The sequence below is a fragment of the Barbus barbus genome, assembly GCF_936440315.1.
Source record: "Barbus barbus genome assembly, chromosome: 12".
Lineage (NCBI taxonomy): Eukaryota > Metazoa > Chordata > Actinopteri > Cypriniformes > Cyprinidae > Barbus > Barbus barbus.
In genome coordinates this window covers 22,166,258-22,185,991 of record NC_136740.1, presented here as the reverse complement: position 1 = coordinate 22,185,991, position 19,734 = coordinate 22,166,258, and the positions used below count along the sequence as shown (strand labels likewise).

General features: G+C 36.4%; 2 protein-coding genes across 5 annotated transcripts; both read right to left on the bottom strand.

Moving 5' to 3' along the window:
- Positions 1–248: 248 nt before the first annotated feature.
- LOC306878220 (palmitoyltransferase ZDHHC18-A-like) lies at positions 249–15,664 on the bottom strand. 3 transcript variants are annotated; one of them, XM_079430423.1, is made up of 11 exons: positions 15,520–15,664; positions 14,688–15,417; positions 14,292–14,452; positions 14,055–14,204; positions 12,920–13,057; positions 8,302–8,353; positions 7,738–7,840; positions 7,531–7,640; positions 5,155–5,257; positions 4,079–4,149; positions 249–2,235 (listed from the first exon to the last, which is right to left on the bottom strand). In XM_079430423.1, exons 2-10 carry the CDS (start codon positions 14,927–14,929, stop codon positions 4,108–4,110), a joined length of 1,101 nt encoding a protein of 366 aa, XP_079286549.1. In that variant the 5' UTR covers positions 14,930–15,417; positions 15,520–15,664; the 3' UTR covers positions 249–2,235; positions 4,079–4,107. The 3 variants fall into 3 exon arrangements, with proteins under 3 accessions (XP_079286549.1, XP_079286548.1, XP_079286547.1); XM_079430422.1 differs by lacking the exon at positions 5,155–5,257 and having other exon boundaries at positions 253–2,235; XM_079430421.1 differs by lacking the exon at positions 4,079–4,149 and having other exon boundaries at positions 255–2,235.
- Positions 15,665–17,191: 1,527 nt separating this feature from the next.
- On the bottom strand, positions 17,192–19,402 carry LOC306877810 (GPI mannosyltransferase 2-like). 2 transcript variants are annotated; one of them, XR_013784903.1, is made up of 3 exons: positions 19,035–19,402; positions 17,732–18,877; positions 17,192–17,644 (listed from the first exon to the last, which is right to left on the bottom strand). XR_013784903.1 is itself a non-coding variant. In XM_079429787.1 (2 exons), exons 1-2 carry the CDS (start codon positions 19,122–19,124, stop codon positions 18,200–18,202), a joined length of 768 nt encoding a protein of 255 aa, XP_079285913.1. In that variant the 5' UTR covers positions 19,125–19,402; the 3' UTR covers positions 17,199–18,199. The 2 variants fall into 2 exon arrangements, 1 of the variants encoding a protein (XP_079285913.1); XM_079429787.1 differs by having other exon boundaries at positions 17,199–18,877.
- Positions 19,403–19,734: the final 332 nt, after the last annotated feature.

Here is a 19,734-nt window from a genome sequence, read left to right as displayed (position 1 = left end):
GCTGATGGCACAATAGGTGGCTCAGTGTGCATTGTCCTATATGCCAAGTTTCTTGTGCGCACATGAAAGTCTGTATATATATATATTTTTTTTTGCAAAGGTCCTTAAGGCTTTGTAATGCAATGCTAAGAATATCGTAAGAAACCCAAAATGCTTATAACCTGCAATTTTGATGAAAATTTGCACCTTGAATTCATTATGTGGACTGTGCACCTCGAAACAAGATGAAAACTTTCAGGCAACTAAATCACTAGAGGAAGGAACATTTGTTTATTACTTTTTGTCATTAAGTCTTCAGGTGAAGAAGGATAACAACACAAAACACAACAAGTCATACATTTTACTTTTCCTCTAACACTGCTGGCAGCGATCAACTTCTGTGAGTCTGTTTTTAGAGGAGCAAAATATTTTGAAACTTTTACTGTCAACTTTATTACTGTGCCAGACCTATTTATTAAAAAACTTGATCATCTTAATGATGATATGATTAACTCATAATTCATCAGTAATCCATCAATCTCAAGGCAAAAGGTTTCAGTTAAAACAGTTCTTCTCTCAAGCTTAGTAAAAACACTTTAATAACGATCAGAAAACAATCTTTGACCCACCAATGAAGAGTCAGAAATATACAGGGTTTTTCCTCCATTAAAAAAGGATTTTCGGTGGTAAGCTTATTTACACGTGTGCAAATTTGACTGATTACAATAGCTTTTAAAATATTTTTTAAATCTAAATTATAGGCAAGTAATGTTTGTTCATAATACATGAATGTTTGTTGATATGACTTAATGTTAAAAAGTATATGTAAAATTTAGCCTTTATTAGATTAATAAATGCTGTAAAAACATTCATTCATTGTTAGTTCATGATACCTACTGGATCAACTAATTAATACATTAGTTAAAACTGAAATGTACAATAGCATTACCAAATTCACTACCACAAAGTGCATCCACATTTGCATTCCCAAGATTGATGATGATTAAGAATTTAGGGCTAACTAGTTGAAGATGTTTGACTTCCTCAACAGAACTTCAAAGTAGAAAACTCCCAGTAGAATTGAAATGGGTCACACGGGTTTTGTGATTCACAATGCGCTTTAGCACTTTACATCTAAAAATGCAGAAATCAAGATGAAGACAATGATCATAGGGGAAAAATATTGCATCAAATACTATTACGTTTGCTTCAGGATGCCACTGAAAAGTTTTGAATGAAGGAAAAACCCTGTATTAAATGGACACAAAACAAACGTAAATATGAAAGCTGTTAATTCACTTACTGGCAGCCGCAACATTATACAGGAGATAAAAACCCCTGGAACAACAGTAACATTGTATCACGTACACAAATAGATCATTAACCTTCTAATCCTGAGCTCTCTGATACCCATTCATAAAACTGCTGTTTATATACTTGGCTGTTGGTGCGAATACTTTTTAACCAATTTCTTTTTTGTAGGAGGTCTTAAACACCACAAAAAATGAACAGAAGTGACTCTGAAGTAAGGCTTTTTTTTTTTTTTATAGACCTAATTGACCTTTCAAATCATAAATATTGCATTAGGTCAAAGCAGATGACAAAAGGCTGAAAAAAATGGCTTGAGGTTACGTAAAACACTGATCATCTGCCGATATTTTTGTGCAAAATGAATGAAAAACAAAAGCATCTTCTGAAGATGTTTTGCGTTTCTCTCCACCAAGTGTATGTTGATGTTAACGGAACTGTTATTTAAAAAGTCAATGCAGGCTTATTCCCATTTGTTGAAAGATGGCATGTTTCCTGAGAGGATCCTGAGTATAGTAAGTCACAGTTTCTTAAAAAGTGTGATGCTGTTCTCAAAGCTGAAACAGAGAGGAGAGTATTTGCAGAAGGCTGCTGGTGGCAGAGATACTGCGCTCAGTTCAGTGGGATGAAGCCCATGTCTGGAGCATCACTAAAAATGAGCGGACTGTGGCCAAGGGAGTAGGGAGGACTCAACATGGGTTTATGGGTGTGAAGAGCAGCCCGTTTGTTCCCTTTCTGGGAGCAGGAAACGTCTATGGGGCGCTGGGCCTGGCGGCCTGAGCAGCCGGTAGAAGGAGGCCTGTTGGGGGGAGAGACAGTGATAGAGACGGTACGTAGTAGACTCTCTTGGGTGACCGGGGCGGTTTTGGGTGTGCCCGGAGAGCAGGTGCTCTGGATCACTGTGGAGTATGCCATTGATTCTAAAAGCTCCTTTGTGCCCTGTGTGCACTGTGAAAAGAATGGCAAGAAAAATTTGATTAAGAGTAGGGCTGCACAAAATAGGGCTATATGATTTCCGCAATGCAGAAATACGGACAGAATCGTGGAATCCAGCCATAAAAATGGAATTTACACAGAATTTGCCAAATTTTGGATGAATAATTCAAATGTAGGTCTGTATACGTAAGTCAAAATTCAATATGAACTAGTTTCTGTGAATATTAAGCCGCAAAAAGAATATGAATCCCACATGTTCTGTGTGCCTCTATGTGAATGAATGGTGCAGACACAGACGAAAAAACGGAATCAAGAAAAATTAAAATGGAAAAAATTTAATTTGGGGAAAAATAAAACTGATTTCATAGGGCCCTGACAATATTAGAAAAATAATTAAAATTGCAATAATTTAGTTTTTCGGCAATATATAGCGATGTAATTACTATATTTAGAAACATTTGTCATTCTAGAGTTAGTGGGGTGACTTTGTTAGGGAGTGCACAGAAAATAAATATTACTTCTAAGATTTTTTGGAGTGTAAAATCCTTTAGGACTTCAAGATTTGGGGGAAATCTGAGTGTTAACACTTGGGTTTACTTTTTACAAGAACCAACTCAAACCGCTTTCACTTGAGTTCTTATAGGCAACATTCCTACAATTTTTGACCAATTCAATATGACTATAAAATAATGATTTTATTGTGATTATTGATTAGAATATTGAGATTGAAATATTATGAAATAAAATATTAAATAATAAATATATTGTAATAACACCATAAAATAAATAGATAAACTGAGTTTAAAAATTTAATTTAATTTTTTAATTTTACACTCAATATCTCAATTTTCAAATGTTAAACCATCAAGCTTTTATTTTGATGGGTTGCCGGTTTGAGTGAAGCTCGTCTCTGTGTATTTATTTACATGCATACAGCCCAGTAATTTGCAGTAAATAAACCAAGACGTTCTCGGACATATCATGAAAAATATCTGTGTAAATGCCATGCTTGAAACCAGTAAAGAATACATTTAATTAAAATCACAGCCTAAGCGATTTGACAATTGCACTAAACCATATTGCTTTATTTATTTCAATATACTGTGCAGCCCTAGTTTAGAGACAAAAAAACAAAGATCACAGTCATAAATGGTTTTGGGGTAAGAAAAGGAAACTGATGTTAGACAGCAGAGCAAGTATGAGAAAATGGCCAGATTAGAATAAGTATGAAAGCAGGTTAGTATTGCCAACGAACTAATAAGACAAAAACGTAGCAACAAATGGAAACAAAGCAATTCACTTCAAGGTTTCCGATGAGCTCAAGCAGTGCAGCTGATATTATAAGGGGATCTCCAGGGGTCGCGAGGATGAAAACTCCTCCTTAACATCAGAATGAACATCCATCATGAGAGAAGGTGAAAAAGAACATTAGCATTAGCCGAGCATTACCATGACCTCAGTCATCAGAATCCCAAGAGTGTATGAGAATGAGATAAGCACAGATGAATCGTGACGATGATGATACATTAATTAGGAAACAATGACATCATGGAGGAAAAACAAAACAACTGCAGACCTCTGGCCAACACTAATATATGAACACGACCACCATAAAACGGAGTAAAAACAGATGTCAGCTAAAACAGTCAACTCATCCAGGACCAAAGAAGGAACAGAGAATAGACAACGAGCCCAATGATCTCTCACATGATGGACACGTCTTATGAGAGTGGTTTTAAAGCAAAGAAATGGAAGCCAAGCTGACAGTTCAAATAAAAAGGCAAAGCAAAGGCCAAAGAGTCATGAGAAGGCGGCCATGGAACGGCATGCAAACAACCCCGTAACACACCCTTACCATCAAACGTCACAGGGCTGCAGGAGTCTTCAGGCAGTGCAGGAGTTAGCAAACTCCTGACAGTTGTCCTCCTGTGTGAGGTTCAGAACTTCAAACATCAGGGCTTGATGCAAGTCAATATCAAAACATAATTAGCATAACTAAAACGATGGAATTTGTGAACATCAGAATTTACAGTTAAAGCTATTTTTGTTTTTTTTACAAATCTATCCTTCTTGGCATGATTTCACTCCACTCTAGCTTTGCAAATATCAGTGGGAAAAATGTCTCAAAATAGCATTTGTAACCTGAATTGCCACCTTATTTAAATTTTGACTGAAACGTGACTCCAGTCTTCTGTAAGATTGATGTGCTGTTGCGTTCGTCATCCATCTAAATTGTTCCATGTGCATATCTTTACACATAAAACAGAACAGGTGCAAGCCTCACTAACTGTAAATAGAGATCTTTCCCAGCAAGCCAGGGTTTACAATAAACATGATTAAACCGGGATAACCTCATTCATTTTCACATGCTTTTCTGTGACAAAGTTTATGGTTTCAGATCTGTTAAAAGATCTGTGCTGGTTTCTGTTCATATTTACACTACCATTCAAAAGTCTGGGGTTGGTAAAATCTTTTTGAAAATAGTCTCTTATGCGCACCAAGAACTAATTTATTTGATCAAAAACAGTAATAAAAACAAAAATACTATGAAATATTATTGCAATTTAAAATGACTTTTCTATTTTAATATATTTTAAAATGTAGTTTATTCCTGTGATGCAAAGCTGAATTTTCAGCAGCCATGATGGCTTTGATGAATAGAAAGTTAAACAGAATGTCATTTATTTGAAAAAATTGTTTTTGTAACAATGCAAAAGATTGATTTAATGCAGAATTAATTTCTTTAAAGTAAATCTTATTGACCCCAAACTTTTGAGCAGTAGTGTATGACTTGAAATGTCATGGAATGTTTTTTTACTGACTAATGTATCAGGATTTTAAACTATTGCTATAATGCTTTAACTATTTAAAAAATACTTTTAGTGTTAAGAATTTGGAACTAATGCTCCTTGAACTTGAAGGCACTCTTACCATATGGGTGTCATTCTTAGCCCTGAAAGGAGGGAGCTCAGTGTCAGAGGTCACTGTTTGAGGTGCGTCATCTGGAGGTAAAAAGCCTCTTCTGTCAATCAAGCTAAAAAAAGATGACAAGATGAGCGTGTGACCTTTTGTGACTTAACTTTCAAAACACAGCACAGATTTAACTGGGAAAGATGGGCTAAGATGTCAAAGAACTGTACAATTAACATGTCAGATCTCGCCACCTTGAAATAATAAGGTTCTATCTGCATTCTGAGCAGTTTTGAGACTTGGAGCTTCAAAGATTTTGCATTCCATGTAGCAAAAATTATATGGGGAACATCTCTTTCATACATGAAAATGACAGAGACCCTAAATCTAAAAGTACAATATCAAAATCCTCTCAAATTTGTGAATGTGGATTTTGGGAGCAGGTCAAATGCAGATAGAAACTTCTAATTCTAAAAAGTCATTTTTCGCTTTGAATTATAAGGTTCTATCTTGCAAAACATTAATTTACGCAACAATTTTCAAGAAATACAAACAGTTTGCTTATAATTTGTTTTAAATCATAAAATTAGTGTTGTAACAATGTGTTAACATGTATGAGAAAGGTAAATGTAATGCCTTCTATGACATTTATTTCATATTTTAGGACAAATAATTTTTCTTGTTCAAGTTAAGCATAAAGGGCTGTGCTAAATATTTAGTCCAGTGCAGATGTTAATTTTAGGTAGGAATATGGTGGGTAATTAAACATTATTGCAGGAACTGTTTAAGTAATACATCTGACCAGGACTTTATTCCACAGAAAAAGGGCAGGTAAAATTGCTATCTCTCTAAATATCAGTATGTCTGAAATAACCTGCTAACTTTTATTGTTGTAATTAAGACCCCATCAATTAAGATTGTTGACTACTTAGCTTTAAGGCTTAATATTGTAAATTTAAGACATTTTAAGACTTTAAACTGCAAGAAAACAGACAACGCTTAAGTTGTTTAACAAAGACTTACACTTAAATGCATGAATATTTTGCCAATCATTACATATTCGGGTCCTTAGTGACCCGGGCCAAGGCTATATCTAACACGGATGGATCTCTATCTGCTGCAATAGTATAAAACGCTCCTGATATTTTAATAACAATTACAAAAGAATAAACAAAAAAAAAGCATATTTCGTTACCTTTTTAAACTTGGGAGGGTTCAATCTGAGCAGATGATTTTACTATTGCTGCCATTTTAAGAGCGCATTTCCCCAGTACATTCGGCATCTGGCTCATATTTACGATCTCAAACATATTCTCCAAACTATCGTTCTCAAATGACTTCAAAAACATTTTGATTTTGAAAACGCTATTCATGACATCCACCATCAAATGACAGTGACACTTATATTTCACTGCATACAGTAATTGCTCTGCAGTAAAGCCATTCAAGCCAGTTAAATTTTTGGCAGATATTATTTGTTTTATGCCTGTGATAATTACAAATGAAAATCACGTCATTGTGTATCAAACAGTGCCACTTTGAGGAAAAAGGTGAATTGCACGTATTGAGTCATCAGACATTTAATTATTGTTGTGCAGAAATAATATACTTACTAATAATATTCACTATTACATAACTTACCTCAGGTCACTAGCGACCCTATGCACCCTTAATAAACATTGAAAATGTTTCACTAACTAATATATATATATATATATTGGGTGGGGGGAGTGAATGTCCAGCGCTCTCTCCACCCTCAATACCACGACTGAGGTGCCCTTGAGCAAGGCACTGAACCCCCAACTGCTCCCCGGGCGCCGCAGCATAAATGGCTGCCCACTGCTCCGGGTGTGTGTTCACGGTGTGTGTGTGTTCACTGCTGTGTGTGTGCACGTTGGATGCCTTAAATGCAGAGCACAAATTCCAAGTATGGGTCACCATACTTGGCAGTATGTCACTTCACTTCACTTCATATATATTAAGATTACTTTACAAATAAAATATTTCACGTTTAATCTTTCCTGCAAAGAAAGTTGATCCTGATTGGTCCTCTTGTGTGCATTCAAAGTGCTGATTGGCTCACAGATAGAACCTTATAGAACCAAGTTAGAGTTCGACTTTGTAGATAGAACCTTTTTGTTTTCTAACATTACATTTCACAATGTAAATAAATTGTCCCAGAATAAAATTGTCCTAGACAAAAATGTGCGGCAATCTGGCAAAATGTGTTCGTTTGTAACAGCATGTACTGAGGACAGGATGCACATCAGCCTTAAGCTAAATTACATCCTTCATTGCCTCACAAACAAGCTTCTTTAGTAAAATCTTAGGAAGTGAATGAATGCTAAATTAAACACCCGTTCTGCTATGATGTTGGCATGAGCATGCAGTACAGACCTTGGTGGCATTGGCCCACAAAGCACCACACAGCAGTTTGTGAGGATGTTGTTATAGGTGTAAGGATTCCCTGATTCTTCTCCTCTTTTACTGGACCAAGAGCCTTTAATCTGAAATAATTAAATGCAAAGAAGTTGTTCTTCAATCTGACTGTATAAAACATTGCAATTAAATAAAGTGTTGATGTAGCTTTTGTGTGAAACTTACATCTTCATTGGTTGTGAGGTTGGAGGCCACAAGATAAGTATGGAAACCTGACAGACCAAGAATGGACCAGATGGAGAAGAAGCAAATGACCAGCTCGACAACAGTGCAGGAAGGGTTAAGGATGCAAATCTGCTGTAAATGTGTGTTAATATCCAAAATACACATGACAATAACAGTACAGTGATATAAGAACAATTATGCAAAATCAATACCATGTGCTTGAACATTCTGCCCAAACTCATGAACCACGAGGTCAGCCAGCTAGGTTGATTAACTGACAGGTAAACTGTGACCTCAAGCCACAAGCTTTAAAAGGGGGGTGGACAGCAGCAGTATCTGTATTTAGGGGCAACTGCTGCCATCCTGACAGGAAAGCAGGGCGTGGTGGAATCCTTGAGCCGATTAGGGAAAAATGGGATTAGGGAAAAGGCGGAAACCAACAGCAGTGTGCCTGTAAACAATAGTGAACTCGGTCAGCCTTGCTATTGTTTGTTTCTGGCGAAAGGGGTAGTGCAGCATGCCGATCGATGGAGACAGGGGTGGGAACACAGAAAAAAAGGATATCTGCCTGGGCTGTCCTGTATTGCCTGGATGACACCATTGTCACCTTGTGATTCTGTTGATGAGAATGACTGGTCAGAGAACAAATCTACTTTAAAGTGCCCCATTATGCCTTTTCGAATATTACCTTTCATGCAGTGTGTCATGTAGCTGTATGTGAACATAAACTATCTGCAAAGTTGTGAAGCTGACAGTGCACGATAAATAAAGTTATTGTCTATCAAAAAAAAAAAAGAGTCGGCTCGCAATCGCCTAAACGAGTCGTCAGGAAATCGAATCTTATTCTGTTACGGCTGTACATCACAAAGTAACACATTTGCGTCCACCCACGATCTCGCGAACAACTTTCCCGTCCACAAACAGTCAAATTTTCGTGTGGTTAACATCATGTGGAGAAGACGCTGTATCCTACACTGTGAGAGTAAATTTGTTTTATCTTGTTTTAAACGTCCTGCTCCTGCTCTTGTTGATCAGCCACTTCAACCGTTTCATCAGACCCCGGCTTGAATTGGTAAGGTACAATCGATACCATCTTTTCAATGTATTGACAAGTCTCCAGTCATTTCGTTATGGCAATGGGCCTTTCGTTTCCGACACAGGCTGTATGTGGTAAACCAATCACAAAGGACTGCGCCATCGGACTAATCACAGCAGTGAGGGCTCACGGAAAGGAGGGGTTTAGAGAGACTGATTCTTCTAACTGCTTCGCATAAGTCGTTTCCGAATCATTTAGAAATGAGGTAAAATTAAATCAATTTTTTGAGAAAACTAAAGTGTTTTTTTTACCTTGGATGCATGTAAACCTGTTTTAGGAGACTCATAAAACAATATTAGCAACTAGGGATGCACGATATGAAAAATGTTAACCGATACCGATAACTGATAATTAAGTCCTTCTCATGGCCGATGCCGATACTTGTGCACCCAGGAGAATACAAAATCTAAGATTCACTGATTAAACTGATATTTTAGTAGCTCTGGCCTAACTATAGCAAACATCAGTCCTGACTCTTCAAATGTTTTTTATTTTTTGTGCAAGGCACCACAATACACCACAAGGCACCACAATACAATTAACAACTCATTAACAACAAATTTATATTCAAATATTTCATGCATAAAGAAATGTATCTATTCAATGTTTTTAGTGCACGAGGATGAGACAGTTATATAGTCTTTAAGCAGTGTTGGGAGTAAGGCGTTACAAAAGTAATGCATTACAGTAACGTATTACTTTTTGCTGAAACAGTGTATTACTAATAAATTTTCAATAATATTTTACTCGGTACATGTTCAGTAAAGCTTGCATTACAACACACTTTTAGCCTCCAATTATTATTATTATTATTTTAAAATTTAATTTAAAGTCGGGCTCCTACTTTTTTATGTCCCTAGGGCCGGGCTTCGGGCCAATTTTAACATCATAGTTCAGATGCGGGCCGGGCCTGTTTTAGGCTTCTCCTTATCTTTATATTTTAGACATCCATCAATTATTGATGAAAAAAAAATTGCCGCGCTGGTGGAAACATGAGTCCGTGCTGCCGCGACAGTCAAGAGTGACTCGACGGTGTTTAGTGTCCCGCAGCAGCAGCGAGCCGTCAGCACAGCTGAAGAGTTCTGACTTCAAATACAAGCAATAAAGCAAAAGCCCCAGCAAAAGTAATTACCATGAATGTGTCCGGGGAAAATAGTAAGGATTTGCCATCTCCTCGTTAGACACGCCTTTAGAGAGAAGTGAATCTTCACGGATAACGATTTTATTAAATAGTTTTTGTTTTTATTTATTTCGTTAAGTTGCAATTTAAAGCTTTCTTTAGATATATTTATCATGTCTGTGAGGAATGTATTTTGGTTCATTTTTGTGAACCAACGAAAGTCGGGCATCACAGATCAGATTTCATTTATCACCCGAGGAGAGTCGAGCTGACTGACAAAAGTGAGGTGAAAAAGACAAGACGATGGCAGAAGAGTTTCAAAACGAAATGTAAAAGCGCCTGTTTTAAAAATATTTTTGGATTTTGAAAAGCCTGTTAACCTGCCATTTATCTAAGGTGATATTGGAAGGTTTATTTTTTAAACATTCGTTTCTCATTTAGCCTATTTGGTTCCACAGTATTTTTATTTCATTTAAACTGTGATATGTTTCCCATTATTTTACATCAAGGTGTATGCAGTCCGTGCCTCAAAACTTTCCATCTCACTAATAAACGTTCTACATTTTATAATTATTTGTTCCCCAGTCTTTACTGATTTTCAGTTTTGTATAGGCCTACCACACATATTTACAATTTGTAAGTTATCTGTTATTTTATATTAGGCATATAGCATGGTGTATTTTTATTCATTTTGTTAATAAAAGTTAGCTATATGTTCTATGTTGTATTTTGTTGTTGCTTGAATTGAATTCAAGTAATTGATGCCAAATTGCCGTTAATTTAAAAGTGAAAATAAAATACGCACGGTGCTTTTACGAGCTATTTAAGCAAAGGAAAATGAGAAAACTCAAGCGAACTAAAAACAAACAACTGCTTGACGCCGAATTGCCACTAATTTGAAAGTGAAAATAAAACGCGCAAAGAGCTTACAAGCTATTTAAAACCGAAGGAAAGCAAGGAAAAGAGAGAAGACTCAAACAACGTCCACCCCCTATCCACCGAGGTGATACCGGTAAGGTGTTGACACACGTCGATTAACCAGTGGGAAAATTTCCTCACTGTCACAACCCTACTTGATGCCTTTTTTCCTCCTTTCGGAATCCTTGCTGAACATGCGTTGCAAATAGCAATGGCATTGTCCTCCTCTGCCACTGAGAAAAACTTCCAGACCGGCGAAGACATGTTCGCAAATGATGACGTAATGAGCACAACACATGCTGAGAGTCACTGCAGTTTAAAGCTGCAATCACTTGCACTCGGAAAGAAGATGAATCTCAGATAAATCAGACTGATTGATTGATTTACCAGCAAGCATACTTTATCGGATCTAGTTATCGGATTTAATTTATTTATCGGAGCAATAAAAATGACGTCATTTTCTCTCATATCGATCGACAATTTATCTGTCCGATAAATATCGTGCATCCCTATTAGCAACCTTAATAATGGCATAATAGGGGCACTTTAAGCCTGACTGACAAAAACAACCTGAAAAACTATCTACAGTACCGTTCAAAGGTTTGGGCTACATTTATTCGATCAAAAGACACATCAAAAACAACAAAATTGTACCACAATTTCTCATATTAATGTTATAATAAATTTTGAAATAAAGCAAGAAGCTATGGTGACAGTGAATTTTGAATTTATAACAGCTAAGGGGCATTGTTAGGTACGATGCGAAGCAGAGTGCCTAAAACCCCCTTAGCTGTTATAAATTCACTGTAAACCATGGCTTCACGGGGCTTATTGCTTTTATAAAATGGTTATTCCATATGTGTTTCAAGGTTTCACAAAATAAAACAAAGGAAATAAAATTTAATATTAATAAAAACATTATTCATCCGCCAAACAATGTAGTTCCTCAGAATCAGTTGTAGTTGCAACAAAGTGGTTGCCAAGTAACACACAGACATAAACAAAGGTGTATGTTTGTAGAGTCAATGGCTGCGTCTGAAATCGCATACTTCCCTACTATATAGTATGCGAAAAACAGTATGCGAGGCGAGTAGTATGTCCGAATTCATAGTATTCGAAAAACAGTAGGCGAGAATTACCCGGATGACCTACTACTTCCGCCTGAATTCTGTAGTAGGCATATGATGGACACTTTACTATCCCATGAGGCCACGGGAGAGGAGGCGTCATATTCGAAAAATGGCTGTTTTCAAGTGTAAGTACCTCAGGGAAAAACGTTGTTTATTGTGGTTAAATTGCACTTGTTTAAAATAATCAAAGATGACTTCATGAACATGGCGGATGTAGTACGTCCGAATTCCATTCATACTACCCTCAGTCATACTATATAGAACGTACTTTTTTAATGGTCGAGAAGTACGTTTGAATTCAAATGTAGTACCTACACAAGTAGTATGCGATTTCGGACACAGCCATTTACAACAGTTTTGAACACGGCTCAACCAATCAGAATCAAGGACCGGAACTATCCGTTTTATAATGTAATTTATACGACTAATGGTAAAGCTGAACAGTCTTCAGTGTCATGTGATGCTTCATAAATCATTCTAATTTGCTGATTTGTAGTTCATGAAACATTTCTAATTATTAATGTTAAAATCAGTTAATATTATTGCAAGGTAATATTATATTATTACTCCATAATATTTTTGCGCAAACTGTGATGATTTGATGATTAGAGATCTGAATTTCATTGTGACAATATAAAAGTATTTACTGTCAGTTGTGATTAGTTGTGATTCCATCCTTACTGAATAAAAGTATTAATATCTTTAAAAAAATTTTTTTTTAGTAAAATCCTAATGACCCCAAACTTCTGAACATGTCCATATAGAAAGTATTTAAAGATTTCTTGGTTTTGAATAAGCACCATTTCAACATAGATGCATACATTTATAGCTCTCCCACTGACAACTATTATACATAATTAGTAAGATTTTGTGTGAGGTAGAAAGAGACTGTGGTGAAGAAGGTGTTGTGAAACTTACTTAAAGTGAGGTGAGTGATCACACAGCCAAAGATAAAGGAGGTCAGAAAGGATAGAGACACTACGAATGCATAAAAAAAGCGATAGTTTCGCTTCCCAACACAATTCCCCACCCAAGGACAATGATGGTCGAACCGCTCTACAAAGGGAACAGAGAAAGAACATTCTCAGACACAACGACACTTACAAATAATCTCTGTGCATTCTCATGCAACGATTTTAGGAAGTGATTTGTGTTAGAGGTTAAACTATTACACATCCATTATCAAAGCAACATGTTTTGTAGCTTTATAGAAACAGTTCTGTCATCATTTTCTCAACCTCATGTGGTTTCAAACCAATATGACTTCCTTTCACAGAATTACACTAAATGGTTACTTGAGCATTTACGGTTCAAAAAAGCAAACGCATAAAAAGGTTTCAGAAAAATGGACCATATGACTTGTGCACTACATTTCAAGTCATCTGAAGCCAAACAATTGCTTTGAATGAGAAAATGATGAAAATTTATGGTGAAATTAAAAGTTTAATATTTACAGAGTTTAATTGAAACTCTTGATATCTGCACTAATGGTGCATTCCATGATATTAGATTACAGAAATTACATTGAAAGGTTTGTGAAATAACCATGCTTTCTAAATTAAACGATTGATCCGGATCTAAATGATTAGTTCATGAATCAGACTGATCCAATTTGTGAGTTTGGCTCACTGCTTCCAGTTCTAGAGGTAGACAGCTTACTTAAGGAAAAGACAGCCAGTGAATGATGAATGAAATTTCAATCTACACACAAAGTGTATGGCTTCAGAAGATTGGAATATTACACTCAAGTTGTATGGACTGCTTCTATGGTTCTTGTTGAAGCTATAAAGGGTTAGTTTATCCAAAAATACATTTTCTGATATCATTTACTCGCCCACATGTTGTTCCAAATCTGTAATCTTCTGCAAAACACCCTCACGTTCGCAAAAAACATATTTTGAAGAATTATGGTAACCATTGACTTCATTCGTATGGACAAAAAAAAAAATAAAAATTCTTAAAATATCTTCTTTTATGTTCCAGAGAGGAATAAAAGTCATACAAGTTTTGAACGACATCAGGGTTTTAGCAGAATACAGAAATGATGCCTTACCGACACAGTTGTCACACATGCCGCAGTGGGATGTCCGGGGTGGACGGAACATCTTGCATGTGAAACAGTATTTAAGCTTGACCACCTGGTCATTTATAAGGATCTCTTTAGTCCGGGGAGGTGGACGGTATGTTGAAGATCCAGAATTATCTTTAAAGAAACCCACAAATTTAATATCAATGTACACAACAAAAATGGTAAAATGCAAAACAATAAACACTACCATCAAAATCTCACCAATCTGTCTCTCAATATCGGTAGCCTCATCTGGCAAAGCCCTGGGTAATATCCCTGGGTCTGTAAAACTGGTTTGAAGGAGGGCGATGACGACAAATACAAATAACACCCCGCCGATTACTGGAATGAAAACAGTAAGGTGATCCACCAGAAAGGGGCAACTGTTATGAATCAAACACAAAGACAAGAGCAAAGTTAGCACCTGAGACAAATATTGTATATGTGTTTTCTGATAATAACTATGTGAAAGCAACTGTTTCAGACTGGTATGATGTCAAGAAGGGCTACATCAGCTGGTGGAGATGTCTCTATTGTGAAAACTACTAGTAGTAGTAGTATTGTCTGGCAGTGTGGACACTGGTGGCTCTGTGTGCATGTGTAATGCATACTACTCACTCAAATGTGAAAAATAAGCCACTGGTGATGAAAATTAGGCCGGTGGTCAGCGGGAGCACACCGCATTGCCTGGCCAACATAATACGCCCATCACAGAAGAAGCGATTTTGTCCAGGGAAAACTTCCCATTTCCTCCGTAGGCGCTGGGAGTTTTTCCTTCCACAGGTCGAAGTGGTGGAGGTCCGGGTGTTCGATGTTCCGAGCGCTCGTGGATCTATTTCTTGATACTCACAATTTTTCATTTTCAAAAATATGACTGATAGTATAGAGGTAGGAGAGTATATATTTAACCTCAGGAACACTTTAGCCAAGCCCTAACAAAGAGGAAGCTTGGGCAACACTAGATAACAGCTGTAAAGCCCCGCCACATATTATTAAAAATACTGTCACAATTGTACTGACAAATCACTTGGGTACTAAATTTATTTCAGCTATCGATCTAAGCTAACTCGAAAGTCCACAAAACACATAATATGTTGTTCAACGCATCCGTTTGAAACTAAACATCCCCCAAAGGGAATGTATCGACTAATAATTACTATATTATCATGCCATGTTGTTGTTTTCGATAAATTAGGGGTGTTTTAGCTAAGCTAATTACGTTAGCTTGTTGACTAGCTGTCAACATATCTCAGCGGACGACATTGCTCCTCACGCGCTGCTCAACGGCTCCTCGCTTTACCCAGCCGTCCGATCGCTGTCGATATTAAGTTGTCCAATCGTAATGAATCTGTTGGGTATTGAAAATTAGATCAGATTAAGTTGTTTATAATTCTGTAAACGCGAATATAACGGAGCATTTCAGCCACGGATGAGATACAACAATATTTACCTTACAGCGATCACTTCCCTAGCCGAGGATTACCTGAAGAACGGGACCAATGACTCGCAAGGGCTGCGTCATCTCAGGAAGACCAATCAAAGATCACTTCCGAGACTCTCTGCCCTCTGTGTAGATTTTTTAGATGGTCCTCACTGCAGAACACAAGATCCAGTGGGCGTGGTTATATCTAGATCCAACCCCGCCCCCTGGATCTTTCTTCTGCAGTGAGGGGCTACTGGATTTTGTTGTTGTTGTTGTTGTACACCGTTACGAATGTAACAGATTTATGTAAACATGATACAAATCTATAAAAAATATGTAACTAATATAACAATAACTAATAATATGTTGCATATGTAACTGGACATCTGGACATTCAACTGAAGTTAAAGTAACATATTTTCTAAAATAATATTATAAAATAATTTATAATATTATAAGATCTTTTTTGAAGATTCAATATTAATGAATGTTGTGACAATAGTGTAACAGTTTTTGTTAACTATTAAATGTTTTTTGGCAAATGAAATAAAGCTGAAATTAAATCAAATAAATATTTGATAAAATGCATGAAAATAAGGAGATTGTTTTATTTAATGTGACAGTAAAAATAGTACAGTGACATACATAAGACCTGATATACTGATCTTCTGACAATTTTCAAGAAAAATGCATTTTACAAAATGTCTACTGCAAGGTATCAAACCACATGCTGTCAATCGTGGTATACTTACTAAATTAATTAGTTTAATCCATTTGTATAATTTTTTTTTTACAATTCCCTAACAATAAATAGGTCATACCAGTGACGTCAAAAGCTTCATATGAAATCATGAGATAAATGAGAACATTTCTGATAACTGAAAAGAAACAGTGGACTAAACATGGGCCTTTTTTCATAGATGTTTAGAAAATAGGAAGAAGGAAGTCAAGTGATGTCATCAGTGTGATGTTTATTTCAAAATAAATGATTTTTGTTAATGGGTATAACACCAGTGACACAACTCCATGGGACCACCGTTGTCATTATATATTTTATAATATTTATTCAGCATTTTGTTTTATTATGCCATTTATATAATATATTTGATAGAATACATTATTGTATTTTAAATGGTAGAAACACCTGTTTTTGACCTCAAAATAACGCACTTTCATTGCTGTGGGGACGAGCAGTTTTGTGGTGCTTGGAATTCTTTATAATTAATTTAAAAATTAATATTGCCACACTGATGGCTCAAGAAGGTGTAATTGTTCAAATAACATATTGTTTCATTTTAAAATATAAAGAAATTTAACCCTGAAGTGTTTTTCAAGGGTAATATTTAAAATCCATAGAATGCGCCATTTATTTATGAATTAAATTGTATCATGTTTATTAAAATAAAAACATTTCTGATTATCAGTGTTAAAACAGTTTATATTTGCTTTACATTTTTGTGGAAACCATACCACATTTTTTTTTTAGGATTCTCTAATTAATAGATAAAAGGATCACAAGAGCAGCATTTCCTTGCTATATTTGTTTTGTAACATTAAAATATCTATTTTCACTTTTGATCAATTTGATGTCAAATTATTAAGAATAGTTATTAAAAAAAAAAAAAAAAACAGTGTATAGCTTGGCTTCAGGAAGTTTCATTTGATAAGAGACTTTTAAAAAAAAATACAGAAATAATGTTAAATATTCCAATAATGATATTTATTGAATACTAATTATACAAAAATATACCAGAAACCATCTTATAATAACAAATATAAACTAATTACATCAATATGTCAAACAGCATAATGTTATGCCAGAGGAATATTTCGAAAAACTGAAACAAAATTCCCACAAAGTCCATGGAAGGAAGTTACAGTGCAGAGCTAGACCTAAAACCCAATATGATATGAAATACCCCAGTATGCATCGTGTATAAATGGAGCAAGTCTGCCAGTGCATCAAGAGGTAAACAACATTATTTCTCCACATGCCCACAAAACCAAAGCCAGGTTTGTGATCCTTTTGCTGATTTATTCGGTCTGATCTGAACAGCTTTTCATCTTGCAGCAGAGGTTCATAGTGAAAAAGCAGGTGGGCACTGATCCAGTAGAGAACAGACGAGGAGGAAGCAAGAAAGCGTGTCAACACCTGAGAGGACATAATATAAAAAAGGCATGTTGAGCATATATACTACATATGTCACATGATAATAATAATCAATTATAAAAGTCTCACCTGCACATGCATGAAGAATATTCCAAATAGAAGCAGGACAGAACTGTGTACAATGTAAACAAACACTCTTGGGTTACAGAAACCATGAATTTTTCTGTCTTTTTCTCTGTCTCCCAACCCCAAATACATACAAAACACTGGGTTGGCCATTACGTACATATATGAGGCCATGAATCCCAGAGTTGCAACAGGCAGCGCCAAGATAAAATTAGGTATCTGCTTCCACCGAAAGTATCGCAGGAAGCCCACATCCCAATAAACATCCTGTATGTACGAGTACAAAACTGGAATTCGCCATTGGCACCATCTTGGTGTTGGAGATGCTGCATCAGCCACACGGTATCCTTTGACCTGGGCCAGATTAAGCAGCACAGGAGGAACTTGAGTAGCAGTCGGATGACAAAATGTTTGGTAGCCATAAAACTGAAACAAACAAAAAGGTATTGCCACGAGAGCTGCATAAAATGCTCATGTGAGAACAAAACGAACAAGTTCCCAGACATAGTGACGATACTGAAAGCCCCTTGCTCCTCTACTAAGAGCCCGTGCATGGCCAAGACCCAACTGCAAACTGAGGTACAGCAAAAATCCAGCATTCACAAGTCCATTGGCACGAGCACCAGTAGCAAACCCAAGCAGAAGACAAGCTCCATTTGTGAATCTTGTCTCTAGTAGCCAGAGGCCTGCAAAGGTAGGTGCTGCAAAGAGAGTCTCTGAATAGCCTGCAATCATAAAAACATTAGCTGGTGTCAGACCGTACATTAAGACTGCAACAAGGGCAAGTTTTCTGTCTTGCAGCACCAAATGACTCAGTCTGTATAGTGCCACGGCACTTAGGACAAAGACAATGCTATTCCCTAAAGCCACAGCTAAAAGTAAACGGCCATGCAATGTGAGAAATCCACACAAGGGCCACAGGACAGTGGCTGCCATCAATCGCAGGATGAGAGGAAACAATGGAAAGAATGCAAAGTTGTGTTCATACAAGTAACCACGTTCTGCAATGAAGAGGAAATGCTCTGCATCCCAGTGACTGAGATCACCAAATAATGCTTCGATGACTGGGTCGAGCAGGAGAGGGGTCTCTGATCGTGGAGGGCTGAAGGCATCTGCCACATGGTCGGGAATCACTGCATTCAGCACAGCCTTCAAAAGTGCACAACATATACCGTAATTTGTCATATGCCTTGTTTTCAGTTTGTGCGGTAGGTGTCACTCTAATCTCAATTTTGCAAATACGGCCAACAATGATTTTAAGGAGTTCTGTTTAGGCTATTTAGTTGTTCGTGTGTCTATTGCTTACCTGTAAAAAAAGGGAAAGCAGTCGCGTGAACGTCGCAAACCGTGCAACTGTCCATCCGTCTTCATTTATACAAGTGTTTGAAGGCGACATTTTTTACAAAAACTTTCATGAACGAAAATAACAGTAGAAAATGTCTCTTTATAGAAAATAGCAATCACATTAATCCCAATACATTAGCAGATACGATAGGGGAGGCATCATTTAAAAAAATAAAAGAAGCAGCCAAAGAACAATATGCTTTCTTGAGGTTTGTAACAACTGCAAAGACCCGCGTCCGCACAAGAATAATAAAACAATGTCAATTATATTCACGTTTTTCCAATTCATCGCATAAAGCCACTGAAATACTCAACATGCACTTCCGGCATGCAGGCTTACAAATGTCAAAATAAAAGCCCCAATATCTTAAACGGTATTACGAAATGTAAACCTACTTAAATGAATATATTCTACTCTATTACTTCTATATACCTATGTGGCCTGGACAGTCAACATTTAAAACAGTTAGCGAATCAATTATTTCCATTTTATAAATGCAGAAAATATTTCTATTCTACTTTAGATTCGTTGTCTCGGGATACAAATATATTTGAATCGATCTTTTCATTGCCTTTTCAACTGATAAACATTTTAGCGGACAAATATCATTGAGCACTAGTATAAGAGTAATATTAAATCTTACAAATTGAGTTCATTTTTA